General features: G+C 44.2%; 1 protein-coding gene across 4 annotated transcripts in view; it reads left to right on the forward strand.

Annotated features, from left to right (window-relative positions):
- Nucleotides 1-3647: 3647 nt before the first annotated feature.
- CDK6 (cyclin dependent kinase 6) overlaps nucleotides 3648-14872 on the forward strand; it is a 233494-nt gene continuing 222269 nt past the window's right edge. Inside the window, exons 1-2 of one of the 4 annotated variants that reach the window (XM_060108779.1) lie at nucleotides 3648-3776; nucleotides 6616-7224. In XM_060108779.1, coding sequence (XP_059964762.1) covers nucleotides 6992-7224 — 233 coding nt within the window. In that variant the 5' untranslated portion in view covers nucleotides 3648-3776; nucleotides 6616-6991. Of the gene's footprint in view, nucleotides 3777-4928; nucleotides 4993-6344; nucleotides 6504-6615; nucleotides 7225-14872 lie in introns of those variants that run through there. The other 3 variants (XM_060108782.1, XM_060108780.1, XM_060108778.1) reach the window with 3 other exon arrangements.

The following is a 14872-nucleotide window of genomic DNA, read 5'->3' on the forward strand; positions in this document are numbered from 1 at the left end:
AAAGGAAATGTAGGTATTTCAGTGTGACTATCACCATCTTTGTAAGTGTATTTCCATAGTTATTTTTCTGATTACTCAGAATTCTAATATACTTGATGAAAGAATCTTAAGAACATGTTTGGAACGTGTCACAACAATATGCCAGGGAACATACAGGTACTCTCTCACACACACAACAGAAAAAGAAGATATGAGTGTCTATCAAAAGGAAAACATTGAAAAGATGATGACAATTATACAAATATGAACATAGTACTGACATGTTGCATAGGGATAATTATAATTTCACTCCATGAAAATGGAATGTTTTCAATAGATAATAATGTTTGGTTTTTCTCCTTAAATTTTATAAGCTACTAATGCATATATATTTTTTCTTCATGGCAAATATCAAAACCTTTTGAAGTTCCACTGCTCAAATGAAATGCACTAGATAACGTGCAACAAGAAGAGAAAAATCCAGATCATCTCCAAATTGACAGGAAGCAAGTTATTTAGAAGGTTGAACTTAAAAAATAATTTAAAGTCCAGAATTTTACAATTGAAAAAGTTGGTAGTACAATTGATTTTTTTTAGGATATTTAGCAAATTTTCAATATTATATTTTAAAGAACCCCCCCCCCAAATAAAAACAGCTTGGAAATGCCTGTTTCCAAAATGCCTGTTTAGGGGGGAAGAATGCATTCAAATGCACTGAATTATATTATGCTTTTTCTGTTAAAAAGTTTTTTATGGTAATTACTCAATAAAGGTAATGTTCACATACACATATAAATCAAGTTAAAATGAGGGTAACTAATTTCAAAGTTACTAAACCAGAAAAGTTTTTTTATCAAGATGATAAACAGAACTTTATAGACAAAAAGTATAAATTTACATGGACCTCTAATTAGGATGACTGTGTAGTAGATTCTAGTAAAACCTCATTTCTGAGTTTCTAGAAAATGTATTTTATAAATTCAAATGGCTAATATAAATCAGAGATCATTTAGAATTAGATGTACATTATATAATTACTAATTTTAAACAAATTTCTTATTTCTTAAAGTGTTAAAAATTTTAATTCTGATCTGTAATTTATATTTTTATTTTAGTGAAAACAAAAATGTACAGATATTTGGTATAAAATGTTCACACACGGAATATATCTCTTATGTGACACTAAGAAAACTTTTAGGGTAAGCTGCAACATCATATCTGGAAATAATCCCATGAATTCTAATTTTTAAAAAACTGTAAGATGATTTGCAGCTTTAGAATACCTGAGATGCAGTGTGAAAATACTGGTACAAATCACTATTCTGGAATGATGTATTCATTCATCAAAGACTCCTAAACAAAGGAGTCAGAATTTGGTTCACAGTTTATAAACTTTGTGCAAATTTTGTTATGATAACCTGTTACCCACAGAGGAAGTTATCCATAAACAAAAACAATCTGGTATTTACTAATTTTATACAATCCATTGTAAAACTTCCTGGTCTGAAGTTTTAACCAACCAGGGGTTAATGTGAACCATAACCAGGGTGAGTGAACCTGATAAATTAACAGTATCAGAGAAAGCAGATGATATAAAGAGAGGTAACACTCAGTAATAACATATATAATTAAATAAAGTTTCATTGTTTTTGACATAGCCCAAGTGATGTAGTAAGCTAAATCATGGAGTTTCTAATCCATCTATGGTTGTTACCAAATTCAGCAATTCAAAATGCAACCCAGTGTAGAAAAGACATTTTTCAGTTAATTTAAAAGATATTTACAGCTTAATATTTTTAAACAAATTATTTACTCAAATTCTTACAATCATTTGCTGGTTCCTATGACAATTTATTGACAATTATTTCTGAATTATATAAATGTGTTAATTACCAGCAAGTAAATCTTGTTTTAAAAAGCATTGATAGTGTAAGCAATTATCAAAATGGAGGATTCCCATTTGTGTCTCTGGTTTAAAGTCGAATTAGTGATTTGTAGTGATCCAATATTTTATATAAATACAAAATCCAACAATTTGCTTTCTTAAGTCTGTAAGGTATGAGATTATAGATATCTTTACACATACAAATTTTGTTCAGAAATTGGATTTCATTTTAGAAGATATGCTTCTAAACACAAAATGTATTTTATGAACTATCTTAAGCATAAAAACCACAATTATTCACTTTTATTTTTTAAGAATAAATTATTATAATGCATTGCAAAATATTTGCTAATGGAAATGCAACAATTTTTATTTACCTAACCTGTTACTTCACACTGTAGTATAGAATCAATTTTATAAAGCAAAACTTTGATCTACTGTGAAGTCAAAGATTTATAAGGTAGTGTTTTCAATTCCAACAGAATTTTTCTGGGTTTTAACTTTTCCACAGAGCACTGAAATAAATAAAAATTTTTAGGGTTTGCATTAAGATATTTAAAGGGTTTCAAGTATTCTACAGATAGAGATTTTGGAAAACACTGAATTCTTTCCAAAAAAATAGCTATTTTAAGTTTTGTTTTACATCACTGTAGAAAGTCTAGAAGACTTTTCTTTTTCTCCAAAATCTCATTTTCACTTGAAATAACTGTATTCAGGTTTTCTCAGCAGGTAAAGTATATATTCTTACAAGGTTTCAAATTTCAGAATTCCAATAATGCATTTAAACTGAGCACCCACCGAATCGTGTTGTCTCCTCTTTGTGTGTGTGTGCGTGTGTGTCTATTACCTTGCAGTTCTGTTAGTTACAATCAATTTCAGGCTTTTTACCTCCCCAGAAATACCTTAGTGAACCCTCAGCATTTGCTAATCTCTTAATAATTGTGAACCGGCCAGCTCCTTCAAGTAGATCGTTAACCACAAGAGTGCCTGACAATTTCCAAGTCATATCCTCTGTCCAAAAGGAAGAGATAGGGCTTTGTGAGGCCGAAAGGAAGCTAAGGAAAACAAAACAAATGTAGCTCATGCTGAAAGTGAAAAGTGCTTGGACAGATTAGTATTTTCTTTTCTTCAAGGCGTCCTGCCAATTTTTTTTTTTTAAATAGAGTTATTTTTTTGGTCTGATTTTTCAGTTTCTTGGAAAGTGTTGGTATTTACCATCCCCACCGGCCCCTCATAATTATTGTTGGTTGTTTTGTGTTTTTCCCATCCGTCTACATCACAGACTGCTGATACGCCCAGCCCGCCTCACTCTGTCAAAACCCCAACTCTGGGCGACCCTGGGTTTGGTAACTCCGCCGACTCCCGACGACACATCCCACTCTCCCTCTCACGCCTCTTATTTTAGTCGCAAGATCCCTCACTCCAGTTGCAGTGAAAGCCGGAAATTTTCATTGAACTCCCCCCTCTTTCTCGCCCCCCACTCGGAGCAGACAGCTAGGGAGTGGGGAGGCTCAGACCACAGCCGGGTCTCGGCCGCCTCCCCTCTCTCCGGAAGGCTTTAATTTGCACACTCGCTTGCCACTGAGCGCCGAGCCCCCAACCCCGCCGCCGGGAGGGTCTCCGGCAGAGTCGGCCTCCGGGGCCCCCAACCCCGCCCCCGTCGCCTCCCCGGCTCGGGCCCCGAGCGCCGGCCGGAGCCCCGCAGCCCCGTCCGCCCCCAGCGAGCGGCGCGGGCGGCGCCCTCCGCCGCCCCTCCTCCCTCCGCCGCAGTGCCCACCCCTTCGCCGGAGAGAGTGCTGGTAGCTCCTTCCTCCAAGCCGGGTTACCTGCTCCGCGCCGCTGTGGACACGTGTGAAGGTCGGACTGATACCCACAGCCCCTTCGCGAGGCCCGACGCGGCCGGGCCCCTCAGGTAAGGAGCTGTGCACTCGGGTGGGTGGGCTGCGGGGTGGGGGGAGGGTCCCCGGGGGAGATTTGGGGGCTTGGCCGGTGTTGGAGGCGAGGGTGGGTAGGGGGGACGGGGACCGGGTTGGGGGGGGCGGTAGGTTCTCGGAATAGGCTTTGGTTAACCCCTTACGAACCGAGGCGGGGTAGTTATGGGGGCTAGTTTTGGGGAGCTAAAGGAGTTTCTCCTAATCCGGCTAGAGGACGCCAGATTAGGACGCCACACGAGGGACGACCCCCAACACCGAGATCCTGTGCCAGCTCACACATAGCCTTGCGCACAAACGCACCCACAAACACTTTTTATCCAGCTTCTTCAAACGAAACTCAAACTCCACTCGGAAACTCACATAATAATCCACATTTAGGGTTTAAAATGCACTGCTGTTGGGGACTCCATGGGGGAGAATGTGCTTCGGTGCCTTATGTTTACGTCCCCCGAAAGCTCGTTGAGGTACGGTGTGGGCTCCACCTTACCCACCAAGAGATAAATGTTAACGCAGACTTCTTGCTGGCAACCCCTGCGGGCGTGTTATGCACACTTAGAGGAGTGCACGCAGGCGGCCAGCGCCCAGGCTGGAAGCCCCGCAAGGATGCACGCTTGCTTTAGTTTCCCAGTTTACGTTTCTAATTTAAAATATCGAAGTTAAAACGCACGCCCCGGGGTGAGCACCTTCGGGCCCAGCACCGCGCCCGTCAGTGTGCACGTGGGCGCATCTACTTGTGCGCACACGCGGGAGTCGTGGTCCCCGGTGCGGCCTCTTGTCGCTGCGCTGGTGGCGACCCTTGCGGTGCTTGGCAGGCTTCGGGAGAGGCACATGAAGGATTTCATTGAGTGTGAAGACAGAGAGCAGAGACAGAAAGCAGAAGGAGGCGGCTGCAGCCTTTGTAGTCGCGGAGGAATGCGGAAATGTTGAAGCACTATGTCAAACTTTTTTGAAATGGGGTCAAGTCACATTCAGCCAGCGTGGGAAAGCAACAACAACAACAAAAAAAAAGTGGAGGAGAGGGGGGGAAAAGGCACTGCTGCTCCCGTTTCTCTCCGCCGGAGCCTACAGTCCGGGGAGCGAGGGGGGAGAGCCGGGGCGGGCGGTGCGGGGCCAGGCGGGGGCAGCGGGCGCAGTTCCCTGCGGGGGTGGGACGTCCCCGACGCTTCCTTCGCTGCCGAGCGGCGGTCAGGACTGGTGAGTGGAGGGGAGGGGGGGCCGCGGGAGGGGGCGGGCTGCGCAGCCTGCGGCGGCTCCTCTGCTACCTGTGTGGCCCTCGGCCTGCCTCAGACCGCGGTTCTGGCTCTAGGGGCTCGTTCCTCGGCTCCCCCAGGATTCGCCTTCACCTTTTAAGGAGAGTTTTGAATAGAGTGAGTGTGAGGGTCTCTGTCCTCGCTGCGGGCCCCTCCGCTCGCAGGCCGTGGGGGTCGCGCATTTTGTTTCTATAATGCCTGGCAGAAGGCAAGCGCGCCAGCGGTTGCCGGGCAGGTAATTCCGAGGTGCCCCGAGAATTTCGGACACGCGGCTGTAGTGGCGAATGTCCGGCCGAGGCCAAAGCGGCGGTGGGGAGGAGGTTCCCTGGGTCCTGGATTGCAGCTGAATGGGAAGGGATAGTGCGTCGTCCCCCACCCACCCCGCTTTGTTGTGTGGGGGGGTTCCTGAGGGGCCACTGGCTGCTGTTCGGACCCGGCCTTAAGCCGAAAGGGGAGTGGAGCAGCCACCTCTCCTGCGTACTTTGGGGACGACCCTGGGAGTGGGGAAGGGTTCGCGAGTCCAGGCCTCAAGGGCGCAACCCCTTCTCACTTTCCCCTGGAGGCACAGCATTTACTCCCCCCGCCCACCCCTTTTAAGGGGAGGCTGAGTTTTGCTCAGGTTCAATCGGTTGAAAATTTCTAGGCGAGTCACGGTTATGCTGCCTTCCTTCTGAAGTTGTTCTCCAAGGAGACGACAAGCTGAAGTGCGGTGAACACCTCTTTCTCCCACTCCTAGGGTCCCGTGGGCGACTTCCCACCCCACCCCCAGGGCCCTGTCGCTCACCCACCCCCGAGGAGCGGGAGCTCCAGCCCTCCCCGACCTGATGGGTCTCCACCAGGGAGGTCCTCTAGGTCGGAGGAAGAATTCCGCTTCCGATCCAGATTCCTTTACCCTAAAAAGACCATTTGTGTGTGCAAGTCGTTTTACAATGTGTCCTCGTAGAAAAACTGAAAGTGGAAAGAAAGGAAGCAATTTCCGAGCAGATGTCTGACCACCCCTTCTCGCACACTCCCAGCTTCGGGTTACAGGGTCCTGGGAGCCCCCACCCACATTCTGCGGCCGCACACCAGTGGACCCGCGGTCTCTCCACACCAGGTTGTGCACGACCCCGAAACGCCCCACGGCACCCCAGAAGCCCCTCTCCCTGCACCTCCAGGCCTGGGCAGGCGGGGAGGGTAGCAGCACAGCACAATGATATAAGGATAAATATTAAGCCGTGACATTGACGTGCCCGGCGCCTCCCCTCCCCCGCGCTCCCGGCACACTCTGGGCTGCTTGGCACGCCCCCTCTCGTTCCACTGCGTCTCGCGCCCCGCGCTCATCCCCGAGGGGCCCCTGCAACCTCTCCGCGCGAAGACGGCTCCAGCTCTGCAGGGAAAGAAAAGTAACTTCGCTTTTCTCGGAGGACCCAGGAAGGATTAAGCGGCCTGGGAGAGGGCAGGAGCTCACAGAGGGTAGCGAAGGGGGCTTCGTGAAGGAGGAGGAGGGGTGTCTACAGGAACCCCGAGGAAGGCGCCTGGGATGTCTGATTACACTTTCTTCTTGTCCTCCCGTCTCCTCTTTTAGGTGGAAGGACTGTGGAGTGAGACGCGCTCGGGCAAAGACTATGTAATCGCCTTGGTGTCTGTACAGAGGACTGAGCTTCGGGGAGGGAAGAGGAGGGATCGGCTTGCTCCTCGGCGACTCGGCAGGCGGAGTTTCGCAGCGGCGGCACCAGGGTTGCGCCCGCCCGCGGGGAGGTCGCTCCATCCAGCCCCGGCGGCCGCGAGAGTCCGAGCGCCGGACCGCGGTAGTCGGCGGGGGTGAGAGAGAGCGAGACCGAGCTCTAGGGCGCGAGGGAGCGGGCCGGGGGGTCCGGGAGGAGGCGAGCGGCGGCCACGAGCGAGCCGAGCGCGCCCCCCGCCCGCCCCAGCGGCGCCGCGCCGGGCGGCGTCCGGGCGGCATGGAGAAGGACGGCCTGAGCCGTGCCGACCAGCAGTACGAATGCGTGGCGGAGATCGGGGAGGGCGCCTATGGGAAGGTGTTCAAGGCCCGGGACCTGAAGAACGGAGGCCGTTTCGTGGCGCTGAAGCGCGTGCGAGTGCAGACCGGCGAGGAGGGCATGCCGCTCTCTACCATCCGCGAGGTGGCGGTGCTGAGGCACCTGGAGACCTTCGAGCACCCCAACGTGGTCAGGTGAGCGGTGGAGCGGCGCCCGCGCCGTCGGGGGCCGCGCGCCGTGGGAGGGCCGGGCCTGGGATCCTGGGGCCCACGAAGATTGCGGGGCAGGGGGGCGGCTAGGGAGGCCTGGCGCGACCCGTTGACCTTACCGAGTGCGAGTAAGTTTTGTCGACAGAGCCACGAGCCAGAGCCGGTGACCTTGCCAGACAGCGAACAGAAAGACAAGTCATAAAATGTGACCTGCGCAGGCCTCCTTGCCGCTGTGCAAGTTCTAAGTGCTTTCTCCCTGCCCACCCTGAAAGGGATCCAGAAAGATGGGCGTCTTTTAGGGACAGAACAAGCCAACCTGAGACGCGCCCCTCCAGCCCCAGCATGGTTTCCATGGCCATTGGGGGAATTTTTGAGAGAATGAGCGAGAGGTCTGAGGATATGGTGATAATTAGTAGAAAGAAAACTTTATTGGCGGGGCCTAGTAGAAATAAGGTTTAAAAGTGCAGAAACTTTTAAGAATAGTTTTGCCAGTCATACCTACAGTTTCTTTTTATTAACGTTGCACAATAATAAGGATTTCTGATGGTCTAAGGACTTCAGTGCTGATGCCCAGTTTGTGTCATTTAAAAAATTTCTTCCCAAAATGTTGCCTGTTTGCATTACTTTATGTCTCTGGGCCGGCATAGTCCTTAGACTCCTTCTCCAAAGGGTCAGATGTGAGTCCAGGTTGTGGAATCTTTAGATTCTAAAGGTCCTGCCCTTGCTTTTCCTGGGTGGGTTGTGCTGGTGGGTGAGGAGTCACTAGTTCTTATAGCCTCTCTTGTGTGGTAACCAGTATTAAACCAAAGTGTGTGTCGCTTAAGATAATGATGTTTTCTTAGTGATCCTGGAATTTCCCCATTGTGTGTTTGACATTGTGTGGTGTGTCATCCTTTTCTTTTTAAAACAGAGGTGCATAGTTTTAAGCTGAAAAGGAATGCCCAGAAACTTATACAAATCAGGGTGTGATTTCACCTTTCTCAACTCCTAAGATTGTATGTTCGAAAAAGGAGGTCTTGAGGTCTTCTTCCTGTCTTCTCATCCGTCTAGGGGTTCTGTTCAACAAATATGTGTCTACTACTGTATGTGTGCTGTGGATGAAATTATGTAAATAAGCACAGCTAAATATTTTTGTAAAAAGGTCAAACAGTTTAACATTAGTCATCAAAGTGGAGAGACCCAAGGCTGACCTTTGAAATACCAAGCCCTCTATAGTTTCAGGGAGCCCAAGTGTCTACAGAATCTTCCTGGGAGGTTTCAGCTTGTCTCCTCTTATCCCAGGTTGGATGATTTGTGTTGTGCTTTGTTCCTGACACAGTCAGACTCAGGCTAGAAGGCAGCAAAGAATCATAAATACATAAATAAAGTAGTAAACGGCTGTAAAGACAGGACCCTAATATACCTCTACTTTAGCCAGTAAAGAAGAGAGGGACAAAAGATAATGAGACTGAGGGAATCAGTGTTTTAGGAAGATGGGATTATAAATAAAAGCAATAGATAACCTTTTGTGTGTATGCTTTCTTTGTTGAAAAACAACAAAAACCCTTTTGGGGAGTCTTTGTGATATTGGAGAGAAGAGTTAAGGGTACATTTTGTCCCCTGTAACTTAGTTATCTTCCTAGTGGAATCACCTAGACACTTCCCAAAGGGTGAATTCCACCACTAGAATTGTAGGTCCAAAGTTCTTGTTTTATTTTGTCTGTTACCTTTGGATAGTGTCCAGTTAAGGATGATTATCATGTATATAAATAAAATCATGTTCTTCCAATTGTAGCAGTGTTACAGAGGCACCCCGGTGTAACATCCTTTAAAAAGCACAATTTATTCTTGTGACAAAGGAAGGTTGTTCTTGTCATTGTGCTGGTAGATTTTGGCTAATCCATCTTATTCTCTTGATTTATTCTCTTGAGGTTGGCATGCCTTTACAGATTTCTAACTAACCCATGTCTTGGATTCTATACTGAGATATTTTAGGAGACTATACTTACAAGTTGAAGACAAAGGCATCATTTTCTAAAACTATTTCACATGTTAAGTGGTGATGATGACATCTACCTCTTAAGAATTGTGAGGAGAAACTGAGATAGTGTATATGAAAACACTTTGTAAATTTAAGAATGCTTCAAATGTCCACGTATCATTTGTGTTCAGGCAGGTTAGTGGGGGCCTTGCCATGGAGAAAGTTCCCAGTAAGGCCTCAGTTCACCTGACCTTTCCTGTAGAACAAGTCATACTCAAACCCAGACATTACAGGCTCTGGAACCAAGAAGCTGCTTGAATATAATGAGACTGTAGTTTGTCAGAAAAGACCATCAGTCAAACGCCATGAAATTCAGTGACACTTCAGAAAATTATTGATGATGTCATCCTCACGAGCTGCAGATCTCCATTTCGTTTTGTTTCCTTCCTGTTTCTTCTCTTCCACTTCTGCCTTGGGGCAATTACTGGCCCCCATGACTTACTTAGCTAGACTAGGAATTCAGATTTTAGAGGATGCTGATATTTGTTCAGGCAGGATCAGGAAGTCAAGGACAGGTGACAACAAATTCTTTCCTTCCAAGGGAGAGTTGTCAAATTTGGGCCCCCAAACCTATGATTTATTGTTGTCCCGCAGGATCCGTTTTACAGTCCTATGGCTGGTTCTTTAAAGATTTCTTAAAAGGGCAGATGCCTTAATAAGTGCCTTCAAGTCACAAGTAATTGATCATGATCATAGGCACCTCCCACAGATAGTTAAGCCTCTAAGCTTGAAGGAGCATAATAAACATATTCATTTTTCAAAAGTTTAAGATTTAATTTTGATGTATTTGCCAGAAAAACTGTCTTGTTATTGCTGGCACTGGTACTGCCTGCATGCACAGGGATAATAACTTGAAATTCTTGCTTACCTGTGCTTGATATATCCCAGGCCCAGGCTTGATCAGCCAGTCAGTGTCTGGGATGTAGACTGACTTGTATTTTGCAGTTGGTAATCCCAAATCCTGGAGACTTTGCCAGAATCAGACTTCAGTATCAGCTTATATTAGAGCTTCTGCACTCCACAAACGAATCCTATTTTACATTCTGAACTAAATATATATAGTAGATAAAATAATATGTTTTGTCAGCAATCTGTTCATTCATCAGATATTTACTGAGGGCCCAGTATTTGCCAGACACTGCTGGAAGCTGGGGATACATCAGTGAACAAGTCAAAAAAGTCTCTACATTTACAGAACTTAACCTTGTAATGGGATGAGCAGTTCTTTTATCTTTTTAAAAATTCAGTTCTCTTTATTTCCATTGGCTTGTTTTGCTATATTTAAGCTAAGCATTTTTTTCAGAACAACTAATATTTGTGGTAATTTGGTTACCCTGAATTTGCTGATTGAATAGTTAGATAACTAAAACACTAATCAGAATCAAATGCTTTTGGGGGATTAAATTTCACTTTAGGCACATACAAAGAGATCTGTATAAGAAGACATTGACATGTAATTAATAGATACGAACATTTGAACTCCACTTACTCAACAAGGATTTAGGAAGGACCTACTGTTTAAAAACCATGGGGTTAGGTGCTGGGAAAGATACTTGGGTAAATCATACCTGGCTACTCCTCCCAAGTAATTCCCCTGTTTTTGAAGAATAAGATGATCCTCATAACCCCGATACACGATAGTATCATGTCATTACAAAGTCCTGGTAAGTGCTATCAATGTTGTCTCCAGGGATTAAATTTGTTAGTGTAGCAGTAAAAGTAATTCAAATTCAAGCACTGGTTCAGGAAACTAAAACTCATGGTATTTCAGTGAGTAAACTTGTGTCTAAATACGTTAACTTTTGATTATTAGCATATTTAATCACTTCTTAGAAACGCCAGAAAAATGCGTGCAGCTCAATGATTATTAGGTCATAACCTCAGGTGGGTTAGTTCATGGGAATCCTTCTGAATAAAAGTGTTGTTTTGTAGGTGAATAATATGTTTATTAGGGCTTGTTTCAGTGAAGGCAGGAAAAGCAGGAGTTTAAATTATCTTTTTATATGTCAGTATGTGAAAAATATGTTTGGTCTTTCATTCTCTAACAGTTCCTTGAGAAGGTCCCAATTTATTGAGCTTATTTAGTAAATACACATTTTCACAATGATGTTCTGGTTCCTGCAGAAGAACTTGGTAGTGCTGAATTGTTGCCATTGATTGCACTGCATCCTTTTTACACAACTATTATCACCATGGAATTACTAGAAGTTCTCTATCAAAGAGAAAATGGCTTCTAAAAGGGAAACTTGTATAAATGTGAATATCTTTTGGTGTGTTTTCTTATGTTTAAGACAAGGGTAAATGGATATCTATGAAAATAGACTCCTTGTTAAAAGTAAATTACCCTTAAAAAAATATGCCTCACTATTGATGATTTCCTAGGAATGTTTTTTAAGAACGAAACATCCAGTACTCACACTGTGTTGTTGGAAACTCATGAATATTAGGGTTGAAAGATACTTTGGAAGTCTTTCAACCCTTTTATATTATACATAAAGAACCTAAAGGCCAGAGGTCAGGCAGCTTGTCTGTCATGCCATTTTAAAGTCGTTGACTTTCTCTAAAATCTGAGTAGCAACTTTAAAATAATTCTTTTTGTTTGGTGGAAGAAGTTAACTCAAGTGAGTACATTTCTAGTTCGGAAAATATGAGCTATATGTAGACAAAGGTGATAGTTTGCCAGGAATAAATGACATATCAACTCAGGAAATTCCTGAATTCTGCAGTATGCCTTACTGAAGTAATTCTGTAAAAAGTGTGATGATTATCCATTAAATTCTGCTTTTAAGGAAGTTGGGTAATAACTATGATCATTTAAATAGCTGGAGTTAACTAATAATATGGGTAAATAATGTAGTTAAATAATTAAGTGATAATATTGAATTCATTTTAGACAGAGAATAGTTAAAAACATCTAAATGCTTGGTACTCGTCATATGAATGAGCTATTACATAATGCGGCTCTGGCATCTAATACCCATTTAGTGAAATAAATACCATAATACTTAAAAATCAGGTAGCATAACAACCTCTAGACACCTAAGCAAATATGTTTTACCCATGCTTCTTGAAGAACTAGTAACACGATTTCTATTTCTTACGAAGTTCAGATAAGCTTCTCAGTCTTCTTAGGAAGGAAATTAATTGTGAGCTTCCTGCTGTGGTAGAACATGGCAGGGATGAAATCTGGGTGCAGGAGGAGTGTCAGTAGGAGAAGGTAGTATTGGTAATGTTGGGCTGTGTTCAAGGGCCAGGAGGTAGCACTGAAAGTGGACACAGGTGGTTGGTAACAAGCCTGCCTACATAAAGGTTACCACTTGAGTGGTGGTCTATAGATGCTAAGTCTACTGGGACAGGCAGGTGAGCAGTCAGAGGGAGGAGTTTGATAAGAGCCACTGGGCAGTTGTTTTGAATGTCACCACTGTGCTACCATACTTGATTTTGTTTTACCAGCTGCACATGTAACTGCTCTCCACTGAGGTGAAATAAAGGCACCTTAAGGCATGTGGCAGGAATCTGTGTGAGTGTGCAGTAGTAGCCTGGAAGTCCATTTGGGATGGAATCATTATTAAACATTAGTAGTTTACCTAAATTTGGACAATAACTGACTTTGTCATATAAGTAGCCATTTTAATTATTGATTCCTATTTACCCTTCCTAAAGGATTTTAGTTCAGCAGAGTTAGAATCACAGTATAAGAATTTTATCATTGAAGAGTGTCTTAGGTTTAACCTAAACCAACCCCCTTTGGCCTGTGTAGGAATTGTTTTGTAAATGCATAAAAGAATTGTCTTATTTTTAGTCAGCTATTTTATTCCTTAGTTATATGCATTGTAGATACAAACTGAGGATAACTAAGGTTCAAACGCAGGTTTATATCCAGTGTTAACAGGACAGGATGACTAATGGTCACTGCATATTAGAAAACATTCCCTTGGGATAGAAAAGTATTTTCTGTTTAATGATTTTATGTTTGCTGACTTGAAGACAAGGATTGGGGCTTCCCTGGTGGCGCAGTGGTTGAGAGTCCGCCTGCCGATGAAGGGGACACGGGTTCGTGCCCCGGTCTGGGAAGATCCCACATGCGGCGGAGCGGCTGGGCCCGTGAGCCATGGCCGCTGAGCCTGCGCGTCCGGAGCCTGCGCTCCGCAACGGGAGAGGCCACAACAGTGAGAGGCCCGCGTACCGCAAAAAGAAAAAAAAAAAAAAAAAAGACAAGGATAGTATGTATCTTTTATATTCCTAAATAACAGTCCGTACTGTTAGTTGCCCAATATGTTTCCTGAATGAATGATGTAGAATAAATTAAATTATAAACCCCTTAGATGAGAACTTTTCATCCTTTTAGAGTTGCATATAGCATTAGTAGTTATCTCCGGCTAAACACTGGGAGATTATTGGTATTAACTGTACAGTATCTGTATACCAAGGCTATATAATAAGAGCATTCAAATACTTATTGATATTTTAAATTTTCCCTGTGACTGTCCATTTTTTCACCTTCAGTACTAGCTTCAACTTTGATAGGATTTCCTCGTGTTCTTCGTGTGCATTTGCTGCATGTATCCTACAGTCAGACTGACTAGTCCATTTCCCCTACAAATATGTGCTCCTTGCCATCACCTCTTCGACTTTGGTTGGGGCTGATCTCAGAATGTGTACACAGTGTTCCTCCCTGTACCACTCTTTCCACCTGTTGAAGCATCCTTCAGAACCAAGCTCTAATGCCACCTTTTTGTGTTTGTGGTGTACTCCTTAATACCTTCATTTGGATAAAATTTCTGCTTCCTTTGAACCCTGACAACTTTGGCCCTCCCTTATGGCACTTAGTATATGTCTGCTCTTTAATATTATTGTGTCTGTTATTTAAGATATAATATTAATCTTCCCCCCATCCACCATTTTCCACACCCCAGCTGTGAGCTCCTTGAGGCAGGGAATGTTTTGGGTCATGTCTGTTTACATTCTACATCCAGTGGAAATAAAATGAATAAATGAACAAGTGAATGAAATAATGGAAAGGACGTCCAGTTACTAAGTAAGGGGCCACGTGGATTATTTCCATCACATGAATGTTAATACTAAGGAGTGTCAAATAAAGAGGGAAAATGGATCTGTATATTGGGTTATGCTTACTTGGTTTCCTGGGAATAATAAATACTGAAAAGAGAAAGTTTCATTTTTGTTTTATTCCAATCTTTATAGTTTATATTAAAGTGAGTTTTAAAATTTAAGTAATTCCCATAGTTAACTGTACAGTCTTGGACTTAATTTACATACTGTAGAGAAGACATTAACATTAGGAAATGTGCACACATTCAGTAAAAGTTGAAAACGGTTTGCACATTTTTTTTTTTTTTTTTTTTTTTTTTTTTTGCGGTATGCGGGCCTCTCACTGTTGTGGCCTCCCCCGTTGCGGAGCACAGGCTCCGGACGTGCAGGCTCCGGACGCGCAGGCTCAGCGGCCATGGCTCACGGGCCCAGCCGCTCCGCGGCATATGGGATCCTCCCAGACCGGGGCACGAACCCGTATCCCCTGCATCGGCAGGCGGACTCTCAACCACTTGCGCCACCAGGGAGGCCCTGCACATTTTTTAATGTAAGAATGTAGGG

The sequence above is a fragment of the Mesoplodon densirostris genome, chromosome 9 (assembly GCF_025265405.1).
Source record: "Mesoplodon densirostris isolate mMesDen1 chromosome 9, mMesDen1 primary haplotype, whole genome shotgun sequence".
NCBI lineage: Eukaryota > Metazoa > Chordata > Mammalia > Artiodactyla > Ziphiidae > Mesoplodon > Mesoplodon densirostris.